General features: G+C 34.4%; 1 protein-coding gene across 2 annotated transcripts in view; it reads left to right on the plus strand.

The window, feature by feature from the left end:
* The window catches only part of gpr137c (G protein-coupled receptor 137c), a 49,777-nt gene that overhangs the window by 26,494 nt on the left and 6,225 nt on the right, over positions 1-17,058 (plus strand). For both annotated transcript variants that reach the window (XM_087288975.1, NM_001007433.1), the window contains 3 exon segments: positions 8,876-8,925; positions 13,220-13,448; positions 15,120-15,269. In XM_087288975.1, the coding sequence (XP_087145101.1) occupies positions 8,876-8,925; positions 13,220-13,448; positions 15,120-15,269 (429 nt within the window).

A 17,058-nucleotide genomic window follows, 5' to 3' on the forward strand; every position in this document is an offset into this window, starting at 1 on the left:
GCACGGAGCCCGAGGCAGCACAGGTCCCTGGAGCCTCCTGCTCTCTCGTGAGATGACAAACGCGAGGTGCAGTTTCTGTGTTTATTTTTGGGTGCCTTTCTTCTGTTTGACTGGAAATCATGCTGTGCTATGTGTCTCAGCAAAGTCTCGGATGTGTCTGCTGACAACGTGATGACAAATGAACATGCACAATTCACACCAGCACACAACTATCGATTATTTACACCTTCAATGCGTGTCGATTACTTTGAATGAGACATACTTTGAAATATTTTTTTGAGTCAGACATGCATGAAATGATATTATACCCACATTTAAAGTGACTCAAGTCTCCCAAAACTGAATTCTGCGTCATTTACCCACTTGTCTTAAACCTGTTTAAGGTTAATTTCTTCTGTTGAACACACAAGAAGTTATTTTGAAAAATGCTGAAAACCGGTAACCATTAACTTTCATTGTATTTGTTTTTCCTACTATGGAAGTCAATGGTTACATGTTTTTAGCATTCTTCAAAATATCTTCTTTTGTGTTGAACAGATGAAAGAAACTCACAATGGTTTGGAACCACATGAGGGAGAGCAAATTAAACAAATTGGATGAATTATTTATTTATTTATTTATTTATGTCCAATAATATTAAAAGAATAGGTCACCTTGTATTTTATAAACATTTTAATGCCTGTGTATATTAAAACTTTTACAGGCTTTATTTAATTAATTAATTTATTTATTTATTTTTATTTACTTCATTTATTTACTTCATTTATTTATTTATTTATTTACCATACATTTGAGTTAGTAAGATATTTTTGTATTGTTGCTGATCTAAATAATTTATATTTCAGCAAGAATGCAGTACTATCATCACGTGTGACAAGTTAAAGATATGTTGAAAGGGATGATTTGCAGGAATGTTGAAATTTCAAGCAAATTCTGTTCATCTTCAACAATCCGTTCATCATGAAAAAAAGGCTGTAAGAAATGTATTATAGCTTCCTGCTAAAATATTGCAATGTAAAATAGTGCTGTAATGGATCTGTGATTTCAAATGGACTTGCAAATCCACACATTTTGGCTTGGACAAATGCACACACAAAAAAGTCAAAATGATCTGTCATGTTGGTAATTATCCTCATAAGCCCAATTGTTTTCTCCAGTGAATTCAGCGAACAGTTGATGAAGAAAATGGATGTGTATCAGTATGTTAGGTTCATAAATTAGTTCTTAATGTGTTTTTGCACGCTGGGATTTGCCCAGATTTCCCTGTTAATTTTTATTGTGCAGTTTCTGTGCAGTGTATTTTCAATTTAATTCCTTTTTTGTGTATGCCAGTACTGTAATTTTGGTCACACTTTACAATAAGGTGCATTAGTTAATGTTAATTAATGCATTTACTAACATAAACAAACAATGAACAATACATTTACCACTGTATTTGTTCATGCTAGTTAACATTAGTTAATGAAAATAACAGTAAGTAGTTCATTTTTAGTTCATGTTAACTCATGGTGCATTAACTAATGTTAACAAGCATGGACTTGGATGTTAATAATGCATTAGTAAATGTTCAATTATGATTATTAAATGCTGTACATGTGTTGTTTATGATTAGTTCTTGTTAGTAAATGCATTAACTAATGAACCTTATTGTAAAGTGTTGCCGTAATTTTAGACCAACACAAAAATAAAAGCACTTATTTTTATTATATATGTTGACTGTTTTCTGGTCTGTAGCAATGTTTGAAAATTAGATTTGTAATGCTAGTTGTTTTTCATTATGTTTCACTGCTCTGAAAAATAATCCAATCCATGACTCAGAATCTGTAATATGACCCAGACCATGAGTCTTATGACCCCCCCTCCCCCCCCCCTATGTTAATATTACAATATGTATGCATAGCAACAGCACATGCACTTATATTTTATACTTTCTTTGAAATTGCAAAAATTCTACTTTGGTTGAATTTATTGACCTTTTAATTGAGAACACTGTAATTTTTCTTTTATAAAACCTGTAATGTCATTGCAGATGCCTCATGTGCATACTAACAGCACAGCATCTGTTCTCAATTTGCACATGTGCCACTGAAGGCTGTCAAGCGCAGCCTATGAGACTGGTATCGTTCTCCAGTGATTGAAAGTGTCCTTACTTTCACAGCGTGTTCAGATGTTTTCTACTCTTTCTCCTCTCCATATCCATGAGAGAAATTTCTGATTCAGATACTTTTAAAGAAATTTACAGGTTTTTACAAAACATTTTTGTAGGTGTCTCATAATTTCAACCATTTTAACACAGACTTGCTGGAAATGCGTGCTTCAGCCAACAATTTTGTGAAGCTTTAGACAGACACACTTCAACAGGTTTGACTGCAGTTTGTCTGTTAAATGAACGAAGCAGTGTATGATGCCAAATTTTCTACCTTTTCAAACTAAAGATATTTACAGAGATATATTATTGACAAATAAAGGATTATTTTGCACAACACTATCTCAAAACACCTTAAACGTGCCCATGATTTGTAATCAAGTATATGTTGCATTCTGGCTTTCTCCATATGCTGACAGTGTTGTATTTGATGCAGAACACTCTCCAGTGAAGCACAGTTACACAAAATAGATAAAGGCATCGTAAAATCAAGGTAAAATTATGTAGTCACAATAGCGTCTTTTTTTTAAATACACTATTGGTTAAGTTTAGGGAGGGTTTAGGTCAATGTTTGCTGGGTGATCTTTACAACTATTTTGCATCCGAAATCACATACTTCCCTACTGTATAGTATGCTAAAAACAGTATGTGAGCCAAGTAGTATGTCCGAATTAATAGTTACAGAGAGAATTCAAGAATAGGAGTAAAGCAACGCAACTGACACGAATAGGTCACGTGATTATGGCAAATGACTGATGTGGTACATCCGAGATTCATTTATACTCTTCGCATTCATACTGTATAGAATGGATTTTTTTTTTTGTAATAGTAAATGGTAAAAGTAGTGTAGTAAAATCAAATTAAAATGTAGTTCCTTACTCAAGAAGTGGGGGATTTTGCACATGGGACAAGCCTTTTCGTGGATGCATGTCTGAAGTGTTCAACAAAATGTAGTTTAAGTAACATATTTTAGATTTGTAAACATGTAGACAGCGTCCTCTAGTGGATTTATCACCTGAATTGTGCAATGAAATGTACCTGGAACAACTTATTTTATGTTTTGCAAAAATGTAGAAGGAGGCACCTGTTTATATTGAGACTGTGCTGCGTAATATACAGACACCTGTTGTTTTGTTTTTTTGTTAATTGTTTTTCTTCATTATGGTCAACAAACAGGGCCCAAATTAAACACTTGACAAGTATGATTAAATGGAACCTTATTACCAGCATTTGTGAGAGACTTTGAGAAGATGAGAATGGTTTATAAATATGCTGTAAGCAAAAAGAGAAGTCTCTAAAAATATAGGATTCTGCCAGATTAAAACGGAATGGTTTAAGGTTTGATTTTACATAAATTTACTTGTTATATTTAAGAGTAGGAGTAACAATAATGGTAATAGTAAGGGTAACACTTTACAATCAGGTTCATTAGTTAATGCATTTACTAACATGAACTAACCATAAACAACACATGTACAGCATTTATTAATCATAATTGAACATTTACTAATGCATTATTAACATCCAAGTCCATGCTTGTTAACATTAACTAATGCACCATGAGTTAACATGAACTAACAATGAACAACTGTATTTTCATTAACTAACGTTAAATAACATGAACAAATACAGTAGTAATTGTATTGTTCATTGTTTGTTCATGTTAGTGAATGCATTAATTAACATTAACTAATGAACCTTATTGTAAAGTGTGACCATAGTAAGATCAAATATTACATTTGTTTTCTGAAAAACTTTTCAATGTGAAAATACATTTTAAATGTATTCAGTTATTTATTTAATCGATCATTTTATCATTTAATATAATAATAATAATAATAATAATAATGAGAAGAAAATTAATAATTTAAATTAAATGATCTTCCCCCAGTTAAATGATTATTTATTATTTATTGTGTGTGAGTTTTAGTAAAATAATACACATTTAGTTTCACATAGGCCGGAGAAAAATTGTCATAGTTTTTGGTAGGTACTTTAAGTAAGTAAAGGAAAGTTGTTTTTTTAAGTTAGTAAGTCAAGGGTCACTGGCAGCAGAGAATAATTCTTTTAGGCCCTGTCAATAATCTTAATCATCATCATTGTGATTGGAGAAAGACAAGAGTAGAATGTTGCCATGATGTGCAAGTTTTCACTGTTGTTTCCTAAACAGTGTGCTAGTAAATTCCCATGATCCTTAGCCTAATTGGAAATGTGTCAATGTGCTGAAGCAAACTGTAAATGTTTAAATAAGCTGTTGAAAAATATTGACAATAATTGAGCTGTTCTGAATGCTGCAGTGCTATTAGTCAACACGTAGACTGTTTTTGATACTGATACACATTGTCGGAACAGTATAAACGAAGCGACATATTCCATTTTTCCATCTTTAAATGTTAGTATTATGGATCCTTTTCAATTTAATTTATTTTATCAGTCATTTTCTTCGGCTTAGTCCTTGATTGTCAGGAATCGTCACAGCGGAATGAACCGCCAACTATTCCAGCATATGTTTTATGCAGTGGATGCCCTTTCAGCCGATATCCAGTACTGGTGAAACATCCATACACTCTCATACACACACACACACACACACACACACACACACACACACACACACACACACACACACACACACACACACACACACTAAGGCTAATTTAGTTTATTCAATTCACCTATAGCACATGTCTTTTGGACTGTGGAAACACTGGAGCACCCTAAAGAAACCCACTCAAACATGGGGAGAGCATGCAAACTCCACACAGAAATGCCAACTGGCCCAGCCAGGACTTAAACCAGCGACCTTCTTGCTGTGAGGCACCAGTGCTAACCACTGAGCCTCTGTGCTACCCTAATCTAATTTAATATAACTTTAATCTTAAAAGCCAGACCCCTTTTAAATCAGCAGGTGCAGAAATTTAAGGTCTGTGGTTTATAGTATACAGACCTTTAAAAGCCCTCAATGGCCTAGTATCATTACGTTTAAAGCATGCATATTTTCACACACTACTGTTCAGAAGTTTAAGGCTGAGCAAAATGGAGACTGAATTGAAGAACAATTTATGATCACTTTTTAAACACTTAAGGCCCGGGTGTACTTCAAATAAAATAGAAGAACGAACTTTATCCTTTTCTTTGGCAGTATACTGTCTTCGAACATTCATACATCCCCGTGCTGCAGGAGGCAGAGTTGTACGCTAAACAAAACCACAATGGCGGCTGTGAGAAAAGAAAAGTTTTATGATTATCAGCTCCGTAAAAAACAGCTCTGCTATACTTGACTTTACAGTTTGTTGTTGTTGTTCTTCTTCTTCTTGTGTCTGACCTCCGTGGAATAAGAAATTAAATGAGTGTAAATAAACGTACGCCAAAGAAGGCAGAGTCCCAGAACACCCTCGGCAACTGCGTAAATGCACAAGACCAATGGTAGCTCAAAGATGTTTTGCACTGTACAAAATAATATGACAAAAAGCCATCACAACAAAACCTTTTAAGTTACTTCAACTTATTTTAATAAGATAACCTGGTTTTAATTTGATTTGTTTAAGTTGTAAAAAGTTTAACTTAATATCTTTGATGTAAGTTGAGATGACTAGAAAAGATCAATTGATTCAACTAAAATATTTAAGGCAGTAAAAGTTTTTTTTTTATTTTTTTATTTTTTAAAGTGTGGAGTAAACACCCCTAAAAGCTCACTTTGCTGAGCAGTTTCGGGCTGACGAAATGAATTCAAAAAGAGCTTTGGATTTTATTCCAAATGATGTCATTTCAGTTCAACTTTTTTCACTTTCATACGTATAGTACCGGGGTCTTTACTGTTTAGCATGAACACAGGGAAGGAGCCGCATGTTGCTGAAAGAGCTTCTTATAAACATTTGCTGAAACCTCAATGAACTCTGACACTTGATCTCTTTTACACACACTTCAGGCGTCAGTCTTTCCCCAGATTAATGACGAACATAAGTATCCCATCGGATGCAAATACATAAAACTTTCTTTGAACCAGTTTAATGGACGACCACCCATTTTGGGGGACCTTTTACTGATGCAATATGCTAGAAATCACAGATTTGTAATCTCTTGCTATGGCTGAAAGGGTTCAATTGGTCTTCATGTGGTCAACCTGCTGTTGAAGGCTTTCAGTCACTTTAGATAGGATAACCATCTAGCAAAGTCAGTAAAAACTGAGAAGTTAGGCTCATACGTTTTTTCAGAAAATAAATGAGGACATTTTTAAGGTGATATTTTAAAATGTAACTTATGACAAAAGTATCAGCATTTGACCATCATTAATGCAGTATTTACTCTAGAGCTCTGCAATATAATATATGCCACCAGGAGACATCTGAAAATCAAGATGAGCCAGTAATCAAAAAACGTCCGACTTGAGCAGGATTTTGAGTAGCTTTCTAGCGCACACAATCAGAGAAAAAAATCTGAGCATGTTTCTGATTGTGTAATAAGGATGAACGTTTTAGCCTTTGTCTTTTGTGCGTTATGTTGTGAATAACTTCACATAAATCTCTGTGCTGAGGACGTATGCATAAAATATCTGTTATTCTTACTAGAATGTGTATTTACAGCATGCCACAATTTGCGATTTAGATGACTCCCATGTCTAGTAGACATGGACTTGACTTAACAAAAGTTGACTTCCAAAAATCGAATGTCGTTCCACCCCTAGTGTGTGGGTGTATACACGCGCGTGCACACACACACACACATCTTGTGGACAAAATAAGAAGTCTATCGTTTCATATTTTGCTGTATCGTTTATTTCACAGTGTCACAAAACCCCTTATTTACTTATTTCTTATTCATAATTTTTATATGAACACAATTTTACACTATCATGGTTGATGCAGACAGAAAACATTAATAACAGCATTGTGAGAAAGTTGCGATTTTTGGAAGTACAATGTTTACGTTTACATTTTATTTAGCTGTATTTTTATCCTAACCACTGTTAATACATGGTTGCTTTAAAATATGTAGTTGAATTAAGTTAACTGAGTCATTTTAACTTAAATTACATCAAACTGACTTAACTTTATTAATAAATAATAATAAAATTATTATTTAATACAATAAATATATTTATATTAATACAATTTACAATTAACACATTGTCATGATTAATTGATCCTGTTTTGTTTTACAATGTAGTGTCATATGATACTTCAGAAATCATTCTAATGTTCTGAATCGTTCTCGAGAAATACTAATGCTAATAATTATTATTATTATCATCAATGTAGAAAACATGAAAATTATGGTGCAATTCTTTCAGGCTTTTTTGATGAAGAGAACAGCTATTATTTTGCTTAAATTTTTTAATTAATTTATTAATTTATTTATTTTTTAAAGAAGCTTTTACTGCGTTACACTAGGCCTGCACAATTTATCGTTTCAGCATCAATATTGCAATGTGATCGTTCGCAATAGTCACATCGCAGGACCTGCAATGTACAGCTTCTGTTTATTCATCCCTGAGGAAAATTTGAGTGGAATTATAGCTGACCAGCTACCATATTGTTGAGTAATTGTGTCAGTTACCCTTTTATAGAGTGAAAGTGCCCGTTTCATTTGTTTTTAAGGCCAAGAAATTATAATGAAAATATATTGCAATTAATTGCGTTTTATATAATGAAGACTATGTGGTTTCACTAGCTTACAATTAATTACAGTTAGACTCAACAAAAATGTTTTAAAATAAATTTATGCAAATGTATACAGATTATGTGGGCAATGAAATCACCCTAATCAATATAAATTATGAGTTCTTTCCAAATTGAGCTATTCCATATATCTGGGGAAATAATTATATTCATAGTGCAATAAATATTGCAGAAATACAAAATATTGCCCTACTTTAAATACATATTGTCATTTTTTTTAATTTTTGGTCGAATCAGTTTCATGGATTTTTATGAATGCATTATATTTTAAGTCTTATCTCTTGAATGCTAGTAAGTGTGCATCACCTGCTAATGAATGTTATGTAGTTGGTTTGAGCTAAATGAAGGCCATGTCAGTGAAAACGGCCCAAAAACGCTTATCAGTGACTGTTGTGCAAGCATCCGTAGTTGTGCTTACCTTAGGTTGACCTTAAGGCTGAGTTGCACGGACCTCAGGTATAACCAATAACTTTTTAGTGGTTACTGAGCTCAGAGGGTGTTTGCTTAACCAGGAGATGTTTCTGTTTAAACAAACTCCGAGATACGGCCTGGTCCTCGTCACTCTTATCTCTGCTTTAGCACAAGCTAGTCATTACTACAGATATAAGAAGTTGCTTGGTGAAAACATCTTTTTTTCCCATTACTGATAACACCTCTCCTCAAATAACCAAACTAGATTTCGTACTAATTAGGTTTATAAATTTGGTAGTAAGCAATTTCATGCAAATGTCAACTTTGCCATGAAAAAAAGTTACATTTTCACCAAAATAGCAAAACCCTATGTTGGTGTTTTAAAAATATTTAAAAATATCTCTGTCAATGTTCTCAAACAATTATATTTGATTTTAAAGTCACACAAGTGCCCATTTCACATCTGTCACATACAGAAGCTTTTCCCTCATAAATGCAAAAATGTCGACAAAAGTACAATGGCTGATCCGGGTGCATAGGATTTTTCTGTGAATTTATGTTTTGAGATTTTACTTTAAATGTCACAGCCATAACACTGGAATAGCTCTAAAACTATTTTTTTCTGTGTCCTCTTCCATAGGTGATTTTCAAAGCCAAAGCAAAATATTCCCCAGAGCTCAACAAGTACAAGTAAGAGACTTGATTTTCTCACTGTAAATGCTGTGTATTCATAATGTGGTTGCTTTAGAGCAGTGGTTCCCAATTCCGGTCCTCGGGCCTTCCCGCCCTGCATATTTTTTATATCTTCCTACTTAACACACCTGATTCAGATCATTAACTCGTTAACAGAGTTCCATGAACTGATCCTTGTGTGTCAATTATAAGAGACTTTCAAAATGCGCAGGGAGGGAGGGGGTGTGGGGGGTTTACAAGGTCTGGAATTGAGAACCACTGATTTACAGAGAGAACTAGTGTGAACAATTTATTCTTTCTTTGCATTGACTACTTTAAACTGTTGTCACTACTAAGATCTTGCATAAATGTTTTTTTTTTTTCTTATTTTTGCAGTATAGTCAAATTGCAGCCATTTAATACATATTTCATTAAATTCCCTCCATTTATTTTAAACCTATTAGTTTATTTTTTCAGGTGCACACCAAAGATGTTTTAAAAAATTTTGAAAATCTGAAGTTTCATACTTTGCAAAAAGTGATTAGTTACTTAAAGCGAGTAAACCAATTGCTTTGAAAGCAACAAGTTCACAAAAATAATGTAAGTAAACCCATTGTAACTTGGAACTGTTAAGTTAACTTTTTATATTTTTTTATTTTTTAAAACTTTTTATAACTTTTTATAGTTTTTATAATTATTGTATTCCCTTTTTTAAAATAAAAGTAAACAAATCCATTTTCCAATACACCTTTATTATATTTGTCCAACCCCCCCAGGTTTTCTGTACTGACATGCAGTAAAATACATCTGCTCTTCCAGACTCCAGTGTGTCTTCTAAATTCAATACAGTCTATGATTGTAGATTTTACAGACTTAATGAAGCACCAAAAATGTAATATTGCGATAATTACAGTATTTATTTGAAAACAGACACCCTAAGATAGTCTGACACTGTAAAAACAACTTAACTGTTTTTACAACTTTAAGTGAATTGAACAAAAAACAATTAAGTTAAGTTGATTGATTTGTGTTGGAACATGAAGGAACTGTATGGAACCCTGCATTTTTTTTTACAGTGTAGTATTATTTCCTACTACGCTGTAAAAATGCTGGGTTCCACACAATCAATTTGTGTTGGGACAACATAAAGGGATTAAGTTAACTTATTACATTTTTACAAATTTAACTGGATTAAACATAAAACAATTAAGCTGTTGCAAAAAAAAAATCCTCAACAATTGTGTTGTTTCAGCTCAATTTAAATTAGTAGTGTAAACAAACAGCAAACTTCATTGTTTTAGTGTAAATGTGTCAATAACTAATGGATTTAAAATAATAATTCAATTTAAATAGCCCTTTTATTGTACTTTACAATCTTTTTCCCCTAATGCAAAGTAAACTTTTGTGCCAATTTTTAGTCACATGATCAATCAGGAATCATTCTCATTTGCTGCTCAAATTTGCAAATTTAAACTGTTTAAAAATACCCTTTTTTGCTAGATATTATTGTGCAAACCATTATTAGAAATGATTAAATATATTGCAATATTACAAGTATAATATATTACAAAGATCAAACGAAATATGTTTGTTTCAAGTAGCAATAATTTCATCATCAGGATAAACCCCTGAGATTTATATAAATACACAGAGATAGAGAGAAAAAAGAGAGGGAGAGAGGAATAGAAAGATCAGTTTAGCAAAATTGTAGATGTCTTTACTGTTACTCTTGAGCAGTTTTCAGCAAATATCAGCTTTAATGCAAGCGGTTTCTGATTCTCAGTCAAAGCTATCTTATGGCATTAGAAAATTTGGAGTGTGAATTTAGGACTTAGCTGAAATATCAAAAGAAGCTTGAGACAACTTAATACAGACTCAATCTTTTTTTTTTTTTCATTTGGAGCATCAGTCTGTACAAACGAGGGCTTTGATCAGATGATTAGAGCCTGATGCTGAGTGAAAAGCCTGGAGATGAAATCCTCTCGGTCTTCCACTCGTCCCCTGTTTGAGTCGGGATGAAAAAAAGGGGGAAGGGGAACAAGAGAGGATTGACTTCTGGCCCAGACAGAGCCCACTGCGCCCATCGGCTCAATGTCTTTAAGCTCACATCTCATGTTTAATTTATTCAATGCGATATATGTTTTATATGTGTGAGTAAAGCAAAATACTGAGCATGAAGCGTTATAGAATTGGGCTTGAATTTATGCAGCAAAAAAAGTATTTCCCTTAAGAAGTATTATAGGAGAAGACATAATTTTATTCAACAGAAAGGGATAAAAACAATGTGGTATATGACATAACATAAAATATAACACATGACAAATAACAACATATAAAGCATAACATATAACAAAACATATAACTTGTAACATAAAATATACCATGTATAACATATAGCATATATAACAACATATAACATGCATAACATATAACACGTATAACATAACATATAACATGTATAACATACAGTGCATCTGGAAAGTATTCATAGCGCTTCACTTTTTCATATTTTTTTTGTTACAGTCTTATTTCAAAATGGATTCAATTCATTTATTTCCTCAATTCTACACACAATCCTCCATAATGATAAATAGAAATATTTTTTTAAATTGTTGCAAATTTATTAAATATAAAAAAGCTGAGAAATCACATGTGCAAAAGTATTCACAGCCTTTCCTCAGTACATTCTCTTTTCATTCAGGGTGTCTCTGTACTTTCTGTACTAACTTTTTTTTTTTTTCAAATGTAACGCCTGGCATTCACTACAACAAGTTAAATTTTAGTCTCATCAGACCAGCGAATTTAGTTTCTTATGGTCTGAGAGTCCTTTAGATGCCTTTTGGCAAATTCCAGGCGTGGAGTGGCTTCCATCTGGCCACACTAGCAAACAGGCCTCATTGGTGGATTGCTGCACAGATGGTTGTTCTTCTGTAAGGTTCTCCTCTCTACACAGAAAAACGCTGAAGCTCAAACAGAGTGACCATCATTGAGTTATGATCACCTCCCTGACTAAGGCCTTTCTCCCCTTATCACTCAACCTAGATGGACGGTCAGCTCTAGGAAGAGTCCTGGCGGCTTCAAATATCTTCCACATACAGATGATGAAGGCCACTGTGCTCATTAGAACTTTCAGAGCAGCAGAATTTTTTTGTAACCTTCCCCAGCCTTGTGCCTCGACAATCCTGTCTCTGAGGTCTACAGTCAATTCCTTTGTCTTCATGCTTGGTTTGTGCTTTGACATGCACTGTCAACCCTGGGACCTTATATAGACAGGTGCATACCTTTTCAAATCATGTCTATCAACTGTATTTACCACTGGTAAACTCCAGTTAATCTGCTGAAACATCTTAAGAATGATCAGTGGAAGCAGATGTACCTGAGCTCAATTTAGAGCTTCACGGCAAAGGCTGTGAATACTGATGTACATGTGATTTTTCAGATTTTTTATTTTTAATAAACTTGCAACAATTTCAAAAACTCTTTTTTCACATTGTGATTATGGGGTATTGTGTGTAGAATTATGAAGAAATAAATGACTTTAATCCATTTTTTAAAAAGGCTGTAACAAGAAATGTGGAAAAAGTGAAGCGCTATGAATACTTTCTGGATGCACTGGATATTACATAACATGTAACATAACATAACATGTAACGAGGGCGAGGCAGTGGCGCAGTAGGTAGTGCTGTTGCCTCACAGCAAGAAGGTCACTGGTTCGAACCTCGGCTCAGTTGGTGTTTCTGTGTGGAGTTTGCATGTTCTCCCTGCCTTCGCGTGGGTTTCCTCCGGGTGCTCGGTTTCCCCCAAAGTCCAAAGACATGCGGTACAGGTGAATTGGGTTGGCTAAATTGTCCGTAGTGTATGAGTGTGTATGTGTGTGGATGTTTCCCAAGGATGGGTTGCGGCTGGAAGGGCATCCGCTGCGTAAAAACTTGCTGGATAAGTTGGCGGTTCATTCCGCTGTGGCGAACCCGGATTAATAAAGGGACTAAGCCGACAAGAAAATGAATGAATGAATAACACATTGAATATTACATTGTATTTTTACATATAACACAAAAAAAGATGAAAGAAGCATTACATTTTGATTATCAGATTGCAACGTTAAAGTATTCAGAAAAATCAACCCAATTGTTTAGGATAAAGTGCACTTATGAATGATGTACAGTATGAGTTGTGATATTTAGTAATCATAGTAACAAGTTTTATTTGAAATAGTGCTTTCTCAACAAAGCGCTTAACAAATAAATAACACATTGTGGAAGGAATGATTGTATTTTTCTGAAGTAATAAATCCTCTCTCCCCTCTTGATAGGGTGCCATTGCGACTGGGATTTCTCCTGGCCGGTGTTTTTTTCCTGGTGGTGAATGTGACGTGTGCCATGCTGGTTCAGGGCGATGCTGGCGAGAGTCAGGTTAAAGATGCAGTTCTAGCTCGAGTGCTGGTCAACGACAGCCTCTTCGTTCTCTGTGCCGTCTCACTCGCCATCTGCATCTTCAAGATCGCTAAAATGTCTTCTGCCAACGTCTACCTAGAGTCTAAGGTAAGTCGATAGGAATGCAGGTGGAATTGAAAGGTCAGATTTACTCTTGGCATTAAATTTTAGAGTGGGGGTTTAGTAAAGACTTGCAAGAAAATATTAGGGGTTTTCTAATTATGCATTTGCAGGATTTTCTAATTTAGATGCATTTAAGAGAGATGAATATATACAGTAATTGCAATCTTTTATTTCAGAGTGTTTTATTCCAGTGTATTTCTTGTACTTTCAAACGAAACTGAATATTGAGTAGGGGGCGTTGCCATTTATGCGCATCATTCCCTCATAGCAAACTAACAGTAAAGGCCTATTTACTCCAAGTACGATGGCGATAAATATAAACAACAAATATGTTTGTGTCCACACAGACGAGCAGTAAGATTCTGTTTATTTTTAGATTATGCTTTTTTATTATTATTGTATGTCCATATTCACAAAATATTAACATCAAAATGTATTAATGTTACAGAGAGTACAATCTTAAAAATCGGAAACATTTCCATTCAATAAATGTGCAGATAATGTGTGATGCTCAAATGCGCTTAACACAATACACACACTTATTAATGATTCCTACTTTTCTTTCTCTGGATGAAGAGTAGGCAAAATCTGATATGTAGTGGGGGGAAAAAAGAAGAATGAGTTTATCAGACGCTGAATTCCATCCGAGCTCATGATCGAACGTGTAAAAACTTGTTGCCATGCGCTTTAGGAGCTACGCCACTCACGCTGCTGTTTGCCGCTCAACCAACTAGCTTATTCCAACGAGGTGTGCTATGTGCACTTAGCCTAAATAGACACTATAAAATTTTACACCTTTACATAGGACCATTTTTTTTTTTATTTACTCAGAGTGCGCTGTTCAGACCCTACTGCGTTAACCATGTCAGCTAAACTCTCCCTCTCAATTTATTTATTTTTTTGTTATTAATTCCGGAGGACCAACTTGCAAATAACATTGTTTTTCTCCGGTCTACCTCCTAAAGGAGCACCTCCAATTCACATTCTGTTCAAAGTTTCTTTGTTTGCTTGCTTTTGCCATTGCTTTTTTCACTTGGTTTTGCCAAAGTAGAGTCATTACAATATTTATTAGGGGGAGGAGGCAGGGATGGGTTTTGCGCTCGTGCACGTGCGCTCAGTTTCACATTAATTCAGATGTACAAAGAGAATATACGTGGGATTCCGCATACCCAGTGTTTCATACACACATACACACATTTACAGCTTTGTGCGTGCGGGCGCAGTGTTTTAGTATGAATTCAACGCAAGTCTTCATACATGAGGCCCCTGGTCTTTTGACTTCCATAGTATTTTTTTCAACATTCTTCAAAATATCTAAAAAGATACTAAGGATTGGAATGACTTGAGGGTGAGAAAATAATATGCAACTTTCAATTTTGGGGTGACTCGTGCTTTTATTGCCTGAAAAAAGCATGCCACTGCTCACTGGAATCACCTGCATCATTTTAGGCTGTTAAATAAATCTGGCCCCAAGTTTCTTTTCCTGTTTGCATAAATATTTGCATACTGGCTTACTTCAGCATTGGGATTCTGAACATGACTGTGCAGTGTTTTCAGTTTGACACTGAAACGGCACAGCTAATTGCTTTCAGTGGTGTTTGGAAAAGCAATTACATTTCTGTCTAAATGTGGTGATGCTTGTGATTTGTGATCCAGGGGACGTCAGTATGCCAGGCCACAGCCATCGGGGCGGTAGTTATCCTGCTCTACACCTCCAGAGCCTGTTATAACCTGGTCGTGGTGGCGCTTTCTCCTGAAGATCGCCCCAGTCCGTTCAATTACGGCTGGTATAATGTATCTGACCAGGTAAGTTCAGCAGGACTTTGTATATTCCTATTGTCAGAGAGAGGATGGAAAGCATATATACAGTATATATGTATCAGGATAGGAAATTAATTTTTCCAACTAGCTTATATATATATTTTGTTACACTTTAGTTTGGGTATCAATTCCCCTTATTAACTACTGGTTTATTACCCACTTGGTGGTTAGCACTGCTGCCTCACAGCAAGAAGGGTGCTGGTTCGAGCCCCAGCTGGGTCAGTTGGCATTTCTGTGGGGAGTTTGCATGTTCTCCCCGTGTTCTCATGAGTTTCCTTCCAGTGCTCCCATTTCCCCCACAGTTCAAAGACATGTGGTAGGTGAATTGAATAAGCTAAATTGGCCAGAGTTGCTTTCAGCTGGAAGGGCATCCGCTGTGTAAAACATTCCGCTGTGGTGCCCACTGATAAATAAAGGGACTAAGCAGAGGGAAAATAAATGAATGAATAATATAAATTAAATATAAAATATAGCCATATTTGTTTAGCTTATTTGTGCACATTTTTACTCACCTGTCTTGAATCTGTTGGTTATTTTTGTTCATTTTAGTAGCTTTTTTTGACAAAAGCCCTGACCATGTCATATAATCAGTTATGACTATTAACTTGCACTGTCAATAAGTTTTTTTTGTTGTGGTAGTTTTTTAGAGAAAAAGAGATAAATTAATACTGTTAAGTATGCTTAATATTGATCAAAATGACAGTAAACACATTTATGAAGTTATAGAAGATTTCTTTTTCACAAGATATCATGGTTTTAGCCACATGATAAACATTTTCAATATTGATATTGATATTGAATATTGATTGATAATAAGAAATGGTTCTTGTAATCTAAATCATCATATTAGAATGTTATGAACATCACATGGCCCTGAAATCTCAAAAAATAACACCTGGAATAAAACTAATAATTGTGATATTATTTACAATATTTTCTGTAAATGCTGATAAAAGAGATTAAAAAAAAAAAAAAAGAGTAAAGTTAATCTGACTCCAAACTTGTGAAAGACAGTATATGTCAAAAGCATAAAGCTGGTAAACCCTTGATGAACTTACACTGTCCCAGATAAACAAGTCTCAGAGAGCTGCTGTTGCAGCACAGCTGTTTAAGTTAATAATCAATGTTGTTTTCATCTTTTATGTGAGATGTATGAACTTCTTATACATTTATTTATGCACTTCTAATTTTGCCATAGCCCAATTTAGTCCCGAATGACTTTTTTTTCATTCTCTTGTTAGATTTAAAGACATTTTAAGTAGGGCTGCGCAGTTTTTGGAAAAAAGCGACATGCTCAACATGCTAAAAAAATTTAACATTTAATATCGGACACGATATTTGATCCCACTTTATATTAGGTGACCTTAACTACTATGCACTTGCATTAAAAATTAATACAGTGTGCTTGCTTTGTTCACAGTGTATTGCAGACCACTTCTGGTGCTCTTGAGGTGGGATATGGGTAGGGTTAGGGGCATGTTCTGTTATATGGGTTGGTTTAATGGTGGGTTAAGGTGTAAACGATGGTCAGCTGTGTAATTAAAGAAATTAATTACAGATATAATTACATGCAGGTATTTAATCAAGCATAAGTACAGTTTAAAAATGTGTATTTACATAATAAATACTTTGTAACAAATCATTCATTTCAGTGCAAGTACATATTAGTTAAAGTGGGACCCAATATTTTAGAAACGTTTCATAACTCACCATTTTCAAACTATTATAATACTTATATAGTGATGTAAAGATTTGCATTTTTTTAAATAATGTC

The sequence above is a fragment of the Danio rerio genome, chromosome 17, assembly GCF_052040795.2.
Source record: "Danio rerio strain M-AB ecotype USA chromosome 17, GRCz13ab, whole genome shotgun sequence".
Classification (NCBI taxonomy): Eukaryota; Metazoa; Chordata; class Actinopteri; order Cypriniformes; family Danionidae; genus Danio; species Danio rerio.